Source organism: Canis lupus, chromosome 23, assembly GCF_011100685.1.
Source record: "Canis lupus familiaris isolate Mischka breed German Shepherd chromosome 23, alternate assembly UU_Cfam_GSD_1.0, whole genome shotgun sequence".
NCBI lineage: Eukaryota > Metazoa > Chordata > Mammalia > Carnivora > Canidae > Canis > Canis lupus.
Genome location: NC_049244.1, coordinates 44,746,814 through 44,760,479, shown reverse-complemented (window position 1 = coordinate 44,760,479; position 13,666 = coordinate 44,746,814). Strand labels below are relative to the sequence as shown.

Genomic DNA, 13,666 nt, shown 5'->3' with positions numbered 1-13,666 from the left:
CTGATAGGCTATTCAGAAATCTCTTTTGCCGCCTTCTAAGTTTTGGATGATCTCCCCTGACATGAATAAGTACTTGATAAATGTCATTATTATATTGTAATATTTTTATTATCATGTCCTCACACACTCTTGCTTTCCACAAATACTGAGAACATAATGCTGGGCAGAAAAACAACAGGCCGACACACATTCTGTTCACATGGCTAAAGAAATGTGTTTATGTATGTGCTGTACATGGGGCGCCTGGGTGGCTCAGTCTGTTAAGCGTCTGCCTTCGGTTTGGGTCATGATCTCGGGCTCCTGGGATCAAGCCCCACATCGGGTTCCCTGCTCAGTGCGGGGAGTCTGCTTCTCCCTCTCCCTCTGCTGCTCCCCTGCTTGTGTCTGCATGTGTGCTCTCTTTCTCTCTCAAATGAATAAGTAAAATCTTTAAAAAAAAAAAAAAGAAATTTACATACTGTAAATACTTCTCTGGAAAAAGAAGATAAAAATGCCTTCTAATTAGATGCCCTCGAATCTGCCATTTGTCAGCTTTAAAACCTTCCTCTCTGTCAGGTTCTGGAGGCAGAGGACGTGAGATCAGACCCCTGCTCGGCCACTGCCATGTCAGGGTCTTGGTCAGCTGTGTACCTAAGTTGGCTGCACCAGAGGGTGGAGGTACTGGGGCCTGGGAAGGGAAGAAATGGGGGTGGTTTGGGGACACAGCTTTTAGAGGCTTGGAGTAGTGCAACATGTTGGGCAAACATGTTCTGATGGGCATGAAGGCTCCTCCTTAACAATTATCCTGGGAGACATAGAGATTACCTGAAGCATTTTTTCCCTTAAGATGTGAACCTTCTGGATTTTCTGCCTTGGCCAGGCTTGGGAAGGGGAGAGGACTGGCGGGGTGGGTTGTGGCCATAAGAAACTTAACTTGCATGTAACTTCCGTATTTACAAAACCGGGTAGTTTAATGCCTAACTCAAAGGTTAGTGTTAGAGAATTGAGCCTCATAAAGTATGGACATCACCTGAAATCCCTCCTGACGTTCGTTTGCTTCACTCATTCAATGAGCATTTATGGAGGATCTATGTGTCCTCTACCCAGCCACTTGGTGCTACTCTCCCCTCTGGGTACTCTACTGCTTGTACCATCTTCCCCCATCCTCGTGCTGTCTTTATGAAGGGATTTTCATAGGAGAGGATTTTGAAGCATTAAAAAAAAAACACATTTAGTGAAGAAATAGGATTCCACATTGTATTTCTCCTCTCAAGATAATCTATTAATCTATTATTTCAAAAGAATTATCTTTCTTAAATCCCCCTCAAGCTGGCTGTCATTCCAAAAGAAGGCAGAGGTAAACGTCAGAGCCCAGGGTTCTGACCTCAGATGTGTTCTTCTGAGGTGAACACAAGAGGTGTCCCTAGGGGGCACTGGTGAGCCGGGCCCGAGAAGGTGCTGACCCTACATAGAATAGATAAGTGAGGAGATCCTCCTTGGCAACAGGTCAGTCAACCATCTGGCCCTGCCTGTGGGTGGGGTGGGCCTTTATCTGCCTGATAGGCTTTAAGGATGTTGAAATGCCTGATTACCCCTAATATCTCATTTATCAATTTACCTCAGTTCGACTATTAGATAGTCCTTTGCGTCAAGGCCCAAGGTCTTCAAATGGCTCTTATTAGAGCACAGACTTAACACGAATGAGTGGATAAAATTAATTAGTTGTTCTTTGGACTCTGAGAGTTTTTTTTTTTTTTTTTTTTTAAGGGATTAGGGCCCGGAGACCCCGACACGCCACAGATAAACTGCCAGGAGGCCACTGAGAGCCTCTGACAGGGGAAGAAGAGGATGAGACCCAAAAACGAACCCAAGTCTGGGTTTTCAAAGCCCATTTTGGAAGTCACCCTTTTCTCACAGCGCTTGCGCCAGGGCTCACTTTTCTTGGGTCTCCAGTAGCTTAATTTATTTAAGAGTGTGCAGGCCCTGGGGCTGGGCTTCAGGCTTGCTCTGCTTCAGGGGAGGGCTGGCCTCCATCACCTAGTTTCACCAGGAAACTACTGGTTAGGTGAGCTCAAGATTTTTTCCAGCTCATTGTCTTGCTTTATCTTTACAACCACCATATCCTGCTTCTGTCTATTGGCTATTATGCCCTGTTGTTATATACCCAGGGAAAGGGAAGAGAATGGTGAAGCTGACTTCTGAAAAGTATTCCCAAAAGACGTGTAACAAAGAAGGGAGGAGAGAGAGAGAGAGAGAGGCCAGGAAGCAAAGGAGAGCAAGGCTATGGAGACAGCAACAGGATGTAGCCCTTTGCCTAGTGTATTTTTGCCTCCTAGGGCTCTGTACCCAGCTGGATTTCCTAAACAGCATTCCACAGAAGCCTGGTGTTCCTTAAACACCTGGAGGGGAATGCCATAAGCCCGTGGAAAAATAATTTGAATTAACATTGAAAATAATTCAACGTTATAGTACTGATCGAAATATCCTGCAGCTTTTTCCTTTTTTGTCTGGCAAAATATTTGTAGATAACTTTCTTTAAAAACGATTATTGCTTAGTCTCCAGAGCCTCAGAACATGAAGGAAACACAGCCCTGCAGCAGGAGCAGGAGCACAGTGGCCCTTTGGGACAGGGTAGGGACCTGAAATGAAGCACTCAGCCGTGCCCACTGCAGGCCATCATGTGTCAAAACGCAGGCCCATGAGTATCAGGTCAACCTTTAATTTTTTGAAAAAGAAGTACAACATCTAAGTACCTCCATAAAACTCTCATTTTAATACTGGGTAATCATCCCAGTATTAAACGTCAGCCTTCTACTCAGCACCAGAGAATGAGCTGTTAGATCTCTAAGCAATGACTTTGTTTCCTTTTTGTCCAATTCCTTAATTGCCAATTTCTTTTCAAATTCTCATCTTCAACTATTTCTCCAAAAGGAGAATAACAGGATTACATTTCAAGGGGCAAATGAGTTGTAGATGTCCTCCTTTCCTTTATAATTAATTATGTAAACATATCATATATAAAACACATTACAGAACTGTATCAAAGAAATTGTGGTTAATTTTTACATCTCTTTGCTTTTAAATATTATAATAATCAGTGGCAAAAAGGAATAATCAGTGCTTACTTGAGACTCACAGTGGTGCTAAGAGGGTAAGAACATTCTCTTTGAATGACCTTTGCACATAAAAAAATGTAATTGTCTAGTGCACTAGCTTCAGCCTTTCCTATGTGCTCAATAAATATTTTTTTTGATTGAATGACTGAGCAAATAGTAATGGAGGAATGTTAGAAATGATACTATTTCAGAACAGATAGCTCTACCTTTTCCTTTAGAAATTAAGGTAAGCTTGTAAAATTCATCATTGGGGTTCACGAATCTCCCAGATGGACAGTTGAGCCTCGGGAAGGAATTAGAGCAGGAACTAGTTTTACTCATCAGCCAGCCAGTAATTCCAGGTCAGCCTTCATTTTTGCCATAGCTGTATACCCAAACCCTTAATATTTTTCTTTAGGTCAACTCTTTCATTTATTTATATCACCACTATGAGTAAAGTGCTAGAATCATTGATAAAGATCATAGAGTATTCTTGAATTTTCAGTTAATGTCGCTTGCATTCCTGGGGCCTGAAACTTGCTCTCCCTTTGTCAGAAAGGGAGATGATGAGGCGCTTGGGATGGTAAAGACTTAATTCCATCAACATTTGAGTTTCTTTTGATAAAATCAAAGGGATGGAAGGAGAATTGGCAAGGGAAGAACTTTCTATGTTATTGAAAGATAGAGCACACCTGTGGGCCAGCAGAGCTTGTCCCACACTTGAGAAATTCTGATCTACTTCAACTTCCCCATTTTACAGATGAGCGAACGGAGGCAGAGGGCAGTACGGTGACTTGCACAGGGGCAGAAATGGGACCCGACCCCGCTCCCCAGGCTGTAACAGCGAGACCACATCTCTCTAGCTCACCTACTAAAAGCTGCATGAGAACAGAACAAGAGACACAAGCCCTGAGGCAAAATCTGAGCGTTGAAGGCTGGCAGTGGGGGTGGATGGGGAATTGAGGGGGGCTCGAGGGGAGGAGCTGTTATCATCTGTTATGCTGCCCTGCTTCCCTCCACAGGTGAGACAACACATGGCCAGAGAAAGGAAATGACTTGCCCAAGGTCTTAAGACCTCTCCATGGCAGAGGGAGAGTTTCAGCCCCCATGCCCTCCTTCCATGCCTGCCTTCTTTACATGGCACCCCTCTTTTTCTAGCTCCAACATCCCTTCCTGTTTGCATAAGCTGAGATGATACTCACACCCTAGAAGTGTGGGCCTAGGGTATTTTAAATTTTCTTATGAGTGTTACTTTGCACCAGCAAGCAATGCATATTTATCCAGGCCCCAGGTGTCTGCCGAGCGGCCCCTTGCCCGCTGCCCAGCCCAAGGAGCCGGTGCCCCCTGGAGTGACCCCGGCAGGTGGCTGCCTTCTGGAACTTACAGCAAAGCGCTTCCCACAGCTCTCATTGCCACAGCAGCCACAGCAGTCATTGTTCTTCAGGCCCAGGAACACCAGCGCAGGGAAGATCATCTGCCGGCGAGAGAAAGGCCTCAGTCGGGGTCTGACACAGGAAGAGGGAGCCCGCACCTGCCACGGCCACGGCCACGGCCACCCCATGGGACCCGGGACCCCGTGGTGGAGGGACCTGCAAGACCCCGGCCAGCGCGGCAGGTGTGGTCGCCCAGTGCGACCGGTACCTGGGTTCCACGGAGCCCACCTGCGGCTCCAGCAAGGCCAAGTTTCAAGATGTGACACCCTGAGTTTCCATGTACCCGGTGGGTTCCGAGAGCGGTAAGAAACTTGTCCTCGACTTTTATGAAGAGTGGAAACTCTACTGGACACCAGGGGCATATAGATCATTCCTGAAGGAGTGGAAGGGGGATCCACTTGCACCTGGTTCTCTTGGTGGTTTTCAATCAACTTGCCGGAAGGTGTGTGTCTACCCCCGCACCCCCAGCACTATAGGGGGGATAGGATATAGAGATTAGGATAGGAAGCACATAGAAATTACATAGCCCTCGGTTTGGTTGGTGGAATTCAGCTGACCCACAAAGACTGCCCACCCAGCCTGGGGAATTCGTTGCTAAGTTTAATGGACATGTCTGTGTCAGGGCCTAACGGAGGAGGAGAAAAAAATATCAAGGCACTGACTTTTCATCATGCAACGCCTGGGCTTTTGTTAGCAATGAAATATCTTCTTGTTCCCAAAGTACTCAATTTTAAAAGGATTCTGCAAAAATCTTTGGGGTGGGGGGTGTTCTTACGGCTTCCCTACTCACCAAGACCCCGCTTCCTAATATTCCTCCGAAAAACCAGACCTCTTCCGAAAGGTGGTCATTATTGTCTATCACTCTTCCTCCAGGAAAAAATAACAGGATGTTGGCCAAAAAGCCAAACAAGGCGAGAGGAATGAGGGTGCTCCCCAGGCACTTGGCACAGCCCCCAGTGCACATGGTGGGGGAGTCCAGTAGAGGTCGGCGATGCAAGGCGCCTCACTGTCTCCTTCACAGGGTCTCTTCAGAGTTAAGCAGCCAGAGCGTCCCAGTAATAGTCCCCAGTTCAATCTGGATTTCGGAGCTGAGAACCAAATCAGCCTGTGAGCTGTGTCCTTGGAATGGCTCCTGCTTCTCAAATGTGGCTGAACCCTGATGGCGATGCACATTTATACATCCTCCCTGACCTGAAGTCCTTTTTTTTTTTTTTTTTTTTTTGCACTCCATAAATGAGATTACATTCAGAGCAACAATTTTGCCATGGCGACCAATAACCTCTGTTAATAATCCACCAGCACAGGCAAGACGCTCCCATTGCTGCAATCGAACACAGGGCTGAAACAAACAGCCTTTAGGACTCCGGCACCTTTAATCTGACAGTGCTCCTGCCCAGATATAGAAATATTTCTCCCAGGCTCTTTCTAATCACTGGATAATTGAGTTACATCCTAAAATCAGGCCTCACAAGTACTGGATGGTCTACAGTGTGTATCTTTTGCTTTTCCACTGAAAGCCTGGAACGCAAAAAGATTCTCCAAAAGAGTTTCTGTTGTCCTCAATACAGAAATAACAATTTGCTGGTCTAGGTGGGTATCATGGTGCTCAGCCCTATGGGAATATTTGGAAGGATAAAACCAAGATGATTATTAATTTTATGGCCTGACTGCTAGATGTCTGTACTTGTGCTTCGGTAAGTGCCATCCTCTTCCTTGCCTGGTGTGATGGAATTAGCAAAAGCAAGTTCTCCCAATCGGCATGTTCCATTATATCCTCCATGCAGTAAGACTTACCTGTCTTCACAGATAGTAAGGGAAAGGGAAAGTCGATGTTGGGGAGAGCAGAGGCAAGGTACCAATAAATCAATCACCTGGAGGCCAAGTGGACAAAGTTGGAAGAGCTGTTAGAGAGTACTGGGGGCTGTAAGGTAGATCTCTATTCGAAATTTTGCCAGCTGCCAGAGGCATGATTCAGTTACTCATTCATTTGTGTCCTTAAGAAGCCACTTGCCATGGCCTAGACCATGCTCTACATTATGCAAGGAGCTAGTTTGGTGCTGGTAGCCAATGGATTGTGGGGTCGAACAGGAAGCTTGCTAGTTCTTCGTGGAGAGGCTAGAGGTCCAACTTAAGAACAATAGGTTGAATTTCACAGACGGTCGAATTTTAGCTAAATAGAAAGCAAGTAACATCACGATCATGGTGAGACCTACCCTGCAGTAGAGTTGACCACCTACTCCCAGGGCAGCAGGGGGCTGTCTTATCCCAAGGCCCAGGGGCCGTCGGCCAGGGACACTGTGGACAGGACTCTGAAGAAGTCGGGTCGGATCGATGCTGAGTTTCCTTCTAAAGATTCTTTGAAATGTGTATTGGTCTCTCTATAAAGATACTTTCTGAGATCTCAGGGTTGAGGTGAGAAGCAAAACAGCAAATGTTTCTCGAGCAGGCCTAATATCCTAAGCACAAAGGGGGCTTTAAATGCTCCTCATCCTCTCATGAAGAAGAGATCAGGCCCCTCCTGAGGTGAAGATAGTTGGGCCCAGACAGATGAAGTACTTTTTGCAAGGTCATTCCAGCAAAATGAGGCAAGGAGCTAAGATTGTAAATCAGGAAGTTATGTTCCCAAAACCTGGGCTATGGTCTCCCTAATCGGTTTCCCTTTTAGAAATTAAAAAAAGACAATCTCTTCAGTATAAACTATAGAACATCATTATGTGCAAGTATATAGAAACAGTGAGATATACTTCCTTCTGAACAACAATTTAGATTTTTTCCCCTTATTACCAATAAGTATTTATTTAGGTAAAAAAAAAAAAAAGTCAGATATACAGAAAAACAGAAGGAAAAAAAGGAAAACCAACTGCATCCTCACCACCAGCAGATAAGGACTATCACCACTTTGCTGGCAGTTGTTTTCCAACACTCCAAGCAAGTGCAAAATGAGCTTTTTTTTTTTTTTTTCTTATATAACCCACCAGTTTTGACAAGGAGTCTTGAGGGTAATGCCACAGAGGAAAATAAGGTTCTAGAAATGTAAGGCTTGAATTAATCATCATAGATGCTACCGTGAAGCTAGGCAGCTTCCCACTGGGAACTGGACAGCTTCTTTCTTTTGCCAGGGCCTTTGACCTCTAGAATTTCTCATCATGGCATTTCAGTAACACTGGTTAGGACAGCCCTGATGTCCCAGACTTTTCAGACTAACAACTGGAGTTGCCAGCCTACACTGTTTGAGAGAAGAGATCAACGTAAAGGGTACTGTGCACCACACTTAGTTTCTTCCATAATGTTTTTCCAATAAAAATTAGAAGGATTTTTAAAAAAGATTTTATTTATTTACTCATGAGAGACACAGAGAGAGAAAGAGAGAGACTGAAACACAGGCAGAGGGAGAAGCAGGCTCCATGCAGGTAGCCCAACGCGGGACTCGATCCTGGGTCTCCAGGATCATACCCTGGACTGAAGGCAGCGCTAAACCACTGAGCCCAAAGGATTATTTTAAGGGAAGGAGGGAGAGACAGGATCTTAAGCAGGCTCCACACCCAGCAGGGCTCCATCCCACATCCCTGACATCAGGCCCTAAGCGAAATAGAGTCAGACATTTGACCGATGGAGCCACCCAGGTACCCCCAAACTAGAAGGATTTTTAATTTCCAAGTCTTTTGTGAAAGCAAGACTAATGCAACACAAATTGGAATGTGTAATTAATAAATTTAACAATATGCCAAAGTAATTTTGTTAAATAAATTAACCCATTTGTCGTAGGTTAGTGATGTTTCAAATGGTGGCATTTCTACTGGTCTTTCAGCAACTCCAGTTGTCTGCTGACTGACTCTGTGACAGCAGGGGTGCTGTGGGAGGTCCAGGCACCACGGGCTACCATTTTCAAGGAGGAACCATGATGCCAGATCCCCACAGCTCGTCTTTTCATCTTGGCTTTGCCCAGAAGGAGCAAGTGTACTTGGCACGTGGCTTACTCCAAACTTCCTCATCATTTTCCTGGTGGGAGGCACCATAACAGGTCCTATATCTACCGATGACTCTGACCTTCTTGCTGTGTTTAGCCAGGTCGCCACAAACAAGGTCTCAGCCCAGAGTCCTTCCACAATTTTTAAGAAGTTGTGGTACGTGAGTAATCATGAAGGAGAGACCTGAGGTCATTTATTTCCTCTGTGGAGAAGGAGAAACACTGACAGTCACTTTTCTGGAATGCTCGGTCATCCAGAACCTGGAGGGTGACTAACTCATTTATTTTCAGCTATTGATTGTGCCTTCAGACCAGCAAGCAGGAAGTGGAACACCTAACCTGGACAAAGGGGGCGGGTAGGGAAGGGAAGCTTGGTGAAATCCACCCACAGGAAGACGTGGGGGTCACCCACAGACTGCTCGAGGTGCTAGAAAAACTGTTGAGATTCTGGCAATTGTTCTCATGACACCTACGCTTAATGGTTTGTTGTTTGCTCTCTGTTGAGCAGTGAGGCCCTTAAACCAAAAAGCCTAGAACCTTCCTTTTCAGAGACAGCGAGGAGGAGATAACTGAGATTGAGCTCCATTTTGGATCCAGTCCTGTAAGAAGACCTCAGCAGTGAGAGCAGATGGCAGCTCTGGAACGGACGGAAAGACAGCAATGATCCTTGCAGAAAGAGAAGAAGAACGCAAACATGGTGGCCCTTCTGGACTTCACCCTCTGGGAGATTTGACTGCAAGAGCTTCAGCAGCAGGAAGTCCAGAGCTTCCTCTCTGTGCTACAGGCACTCCGTTCCTGAGACAATGAGCCCAGGAGTAGGAGATATTTTCCAGGTGACTCTGATCACCTGCGGGGGTGTGCACCACACTTCGGTGAAGCTTGCTACTGCTCCTCAGCCTGCTAGACTTCTTTGCCCTACAAAGGATGAAGAATCATCAGTTTGGTGCAATGCAATGCAAACGATAAGTGTGCTTGAAGCATCCACCAAGGTGCCCAGTGCTGTCTTCATGAACACAAAAAAATCTGACTGACTCTGCCCTCAGTGGGAGGACAACCTCTTACAACAGACCATGGGAACCGGGCCTAGAGGTTATAGGAATTAGCTGATGCTTAGCAGAAGAACCAGAAGACACTCTTCTGTGTCTCTGAAAGTAGATCACTCTCCTCTATTCATTTAGCACGTCAAGGAGGAGATGATGCGCTAAACACGACACACTCATATTCAGGTGTTATAAAACTTAGCTGTCTTTGCTTGCTTAGATTATTGGAACAGCCTCTTAAAAGCGATTTCCAAAAGGAGGAAAAGATAATAGAAAAAAATTAGTGGGCATTGCGTGTAACAAGAATCAGAGCCATTTTATGAGCCTTCTGTAATGCACGTGTAGATGATGGGTGACACTGCAACGTGGTTTGTTTACTGTAGGTCTCCAATGAGTAAATAGAGGTCAAAAGTAAGAGTCAATGCAAATCTGATTGGATATGCTCTTGCTTGAAGGCCTCAGAAGCTTCCATGGCCCTCAGAGCTGAAACCCAGCCCTCTCTGATTTGCCTTCTTGCTGGGTCAAGACGCACTAACCATCTTCTTACTTTCTTCTCTGCGCCCTTCACCTGCTTCCTTCTTCTATACCTTGAGGACTCAAAAAAGTGTTTCACAATCGAGATATGTCTATAAAAATCTAGATAACTTTTTAGGGCTTTTAATCAGCAAATGCACTTGTAATTATGGAGGGAAAGTTCGGAAATGTAGTGTCTGGCATTTCCAGAACTTCAGTGTGTACAGAATTCTTCTGTCATAGATCAACCTGAAGGACTGGGGTTCCCCAGCCCCTCCCCGGGATACTTGGAGCTTCCTCATTTCTCAGGTGTTTGTGAGGGAATCTGTGTTAGCAGGAAGAAGGCGAGTGGTCATTTGAGGGAAAGGAGGTGTGAAAGGAGTGAAAGTTGAAAATGGCATGAAGTGGGACTTGGGGGAGCTGGATGCACACTGAGGGTGTTGAGCCGGGAGCAGGGTTGGGAGCCAGCTCGGCCTCCACTGCATGGGACACAGCTGGCCTGCAGGAGGGCCGAGCCTAATCTTAGGTGGAACAGTAAACTCTAGTCCTTTGTGTTTAGAAGGTCATTTCTTTATTTTCTTAAGATTTTATTTATTTATTCAGGAAAGACACAGAAAGAGAGGCAGAGACATAGGAAGAGGGAGAAGCAGGCTCCTCACAGGGAGCGACCATTTTATTATATATCATGATTTTGTAGTTCAGGAATCAACTGGGTAATTCTGTCCTGGGTAGTGTTGATTGGGGTTATTTGCTCTTATTCAACTGAAGGCTGCATTGCATTGGTCTCTAGGGACCCTGAAGGCTTTGCTTACCTGCCAGGTGCCTTCACGGGAAGGGCTGTAAGGCTGGGCTTGGCGGGTCCCCACTCTTCCCCCATAGTCTCAGGGTTCTCCCTGTGGTCTCTGTAGCAGCATAGTCTGATTTTACCTGATGGCTTAAGGCTCCAAGAGAGGCAAGAAGTGGTAGCTGGGCCAGAAAGCTGGGCCAGGTCTACTTTTATCTTATCGCCTTGGTCAGAATCATCACAGAGCCATCTCAGATTCAGTGGAGGGGCATAGACCTCATCTGTCCACGAAAGGAGTATCCAAGCCTTTGTGGCCATCTTTAGCCTGCCACAATGGTAGAGGTAGGATTTGAACCCAGAAAGTCTGGCTCCAGAGACTGTGCTCTTAACTACCACACTGTAATATCTCATTAACCCAAACTGGCATCTACTCTTACATCAACACAGGAAAGAATTGCCTGCAAAGATTTAGCTTCAAATTAAGGGCCTTTCTTATCTATAAGATGACTAATCTGGGTAATTCCCTCTATTTTATCTGGATAGACTCAGTCTGAATTAAGATTTGGACTTGGGGATCTTGTAAGTGCCATCAACACCAAAAAGTCAGTGTCTCCAGTTATTTTCACAATCAGAATCAGCAAATGCACACATGCCCTGCCTCATGACTCAAAGGGGTTGCCATGTGGCCCTCTGACACAGGTTTCAGTACAAAAGGGCACAGCTTGACCTCTTAGAGGAACGTGAGTCCTGGCTGATAAATCTGTCCAAGAAATCTGTCCAAATATTGATTGGTTTTAGCGTTGTTTCATGTCACTATGGTTATAGGTGGAAAATTAACTTTCAGTAGGAGCTCAGTCTCCACCCACTCTGCATAAAGTGGAACATCTCTAATTGAGGGTCCTCATCCTCTTTTTAAAATGAAATGCACTCATAAGAAGACTTTAGTCTTCTAAAGTAGACTAAGTTTAGAAATCCATGTTATGGTTTTTAAAAGGCAGGGACATTTGAACATATTTGTTATGTTATACATCTGACTTCATAAAATTACATATTATTCTTTGGATCTGTACCTTTGGATAGGTATTTCCCCAATAATTTTTAGTATTATTTTTTCCTCAGTCATATTTACTGTTAAAACAATTCACATATGTATAAAGCAAAAACAAAACCAGAAAGAAGACAGGTGAAATTTGGAAAATTATATTGAAAGCAACTGGCCGAAAGCATTTGTCCTGTCAATGAGCTAAAATCATGTCAATTTTAGCTTCCATACATTTATTCTTTTAGCATGTTCATTGTGCCCTTAAGTATCAGGCACTGATAAATGGACAGAGCTGCTAAGAAAAGGAAGATAGATACTAATAATACTAAGAATAGGAAATACTGAGAATAGGAATAGGAAACATGCCTAGCAGTTATGAGATACCAAGCAATATATATATTTCTCATAGCAATTGTTTAAAGTAGATTCAAGTATTAATCTGCATTTTACCGATGAGGAAATTGAGGCACAGAGAGTGACTTATGGCCAAGATCTTACAATTTGGAGCAAGAGCTAGGATTTGATCTTATGCAGCCTTGTGCTAAAACAAACAAAAAAGGTCTATGCTCTTGACCCCTATGCTATGTGACCTCTTGCTAACCAGATAGTCTCAGAAATGTGCAATATAATAAGCAACCAGTGATCTGTGCCATGGCGCTGAGGAAGCCTGAACCTGTACATAGTAAGAGGGGGATTCTGGGAGGGCTGGGAAGGCTCCTCTGAGAAAGCAAAGCTTCTTTGAAACTTTGTTCATGGTCAGGAATAAATTTTAATAGAATTTTGTAGTTAACATTTCTTGTACGCTTGTGACATGCTGCATATGACTGTAATGCTTTTCATCGTTAACTCATTTTATCTGGACCACGTCCCTCTGAGGTGGGGAGGTGGGGACAGTAACTGCCTCTTTGCTCTGTGGGAGGGAACCGAGGCTCACAGGGGTAGGGAGCTTGCTGAAGCCACAGGCTTCACACTAGAAAGTATCAAGTCAGCTTTTGAACCCCGGCCTGCAGGCTGCTCATCTCAATGAAAGGACAAGGCCGCGCTGGCGGTGCTGGGAGTGCTCACCTTGTCCCACTGCCCAGAGAGGGTCATGTTGACTTTAAGGACTACTCCAGGCTGTGGAAGGATGAGAAAAGAGAGCAAAAAGTGTGGGTAAGACCAGATTCTGAGGCAGTGAAAACATTAAAACCAAGTTTAAGGGGCATGTGGGTGGCTCAGTGGTTGAGCGTCTGCCTTTGGCTCGGATCATGATCCTGGGGTCCTGAAATCGAGTTCTGCATCAGGCTCCCCTGCAGGGAGCCTGCTTCTCCTTGGGCCCATGTCTCTGCCTGTGTGTGTGTGTGTGTGTGTGTGTGTGTGTCTCATGAATAAATAAATAAAATCTTTAAAAATAAATAACATAGCATCAGGTTTTAAAAGGCAGGACGTAAAGCGCTGATCCTATCAGTGAGCTTCTGTGCAGGTCAGTCTTAACTTTCACACTTTTTTTTTTTTTTAGGCTATTTATTGAGCCCTTATGGATCAGGCTCGAGAATGCTGAGGACAATAGATATTTGGGCGGATCTCCTAAAGGTGTAGGCCACTGGCGGCGCATGTGCTGATTCCAGCGGCCCTTCCCCGGTCAGCGGCCCAGTCCAGAAGCCCAAGTTCAAGGATAAACCTCACTCACTTGAAATCGAATGACCGGCTCCGAATCACAGAAAGTCACAGCTGAAAGGCACTGTTTTCCTTTCATAGACTTTGAAGACTGAACTACAATTGCAAAAACAAATAATAAATAAAATAAATTTCAATAAAAAAATGAAAAATAAAA

The 13,666-nt window shown here is 45.0% G+C and overlaps 1 protein-coding gene and 1 long non-coding RNA gene across 3 annotated transcripts in view; one reads left to right on the top strand and one right to left on the bottom strand.

Moving 5' to 3' along the window:
- Nucleotides 1-5,691, bottom strand: part of TM4SF4 (transmembrane 4 L six family member 4) — a 25,154-nt gene extending 19,463 nt beyond the window's left edge. The window contains exons 1-2 of the mRNA XM_038571188.1: nt 5,298-5,691; nt 4,459-4,548 (exon numbers count right to left, since the gene is read on the bottom strand). Coding sequence (XP_038427116.1) covers nt 4,459-4,548; nt 5,298-5,471 — 264 coding nt within the window. The 5' untranslated portion in view covers nt 5,472-5,691. The remainder of the gene's footprint in view (nt 1-4,458; nt 4,549-5,297) is intronic.
- The window catches only part of LOC111091986, a 22,739-nt gene extending 9,073 nt beyond the window's left edge, over nt 1-13,666 (top strand). For both annotated transcript variants that reach the window (XR_005377183.1, XR_005377182.1), the window contains exon 3: nt 13,352-13,666. This is a non-coding gene — a long non-coding RNA (uncharacterized LOC111091986). The remainder of the gene's footprint in view (nt 1-13,351) is intronic.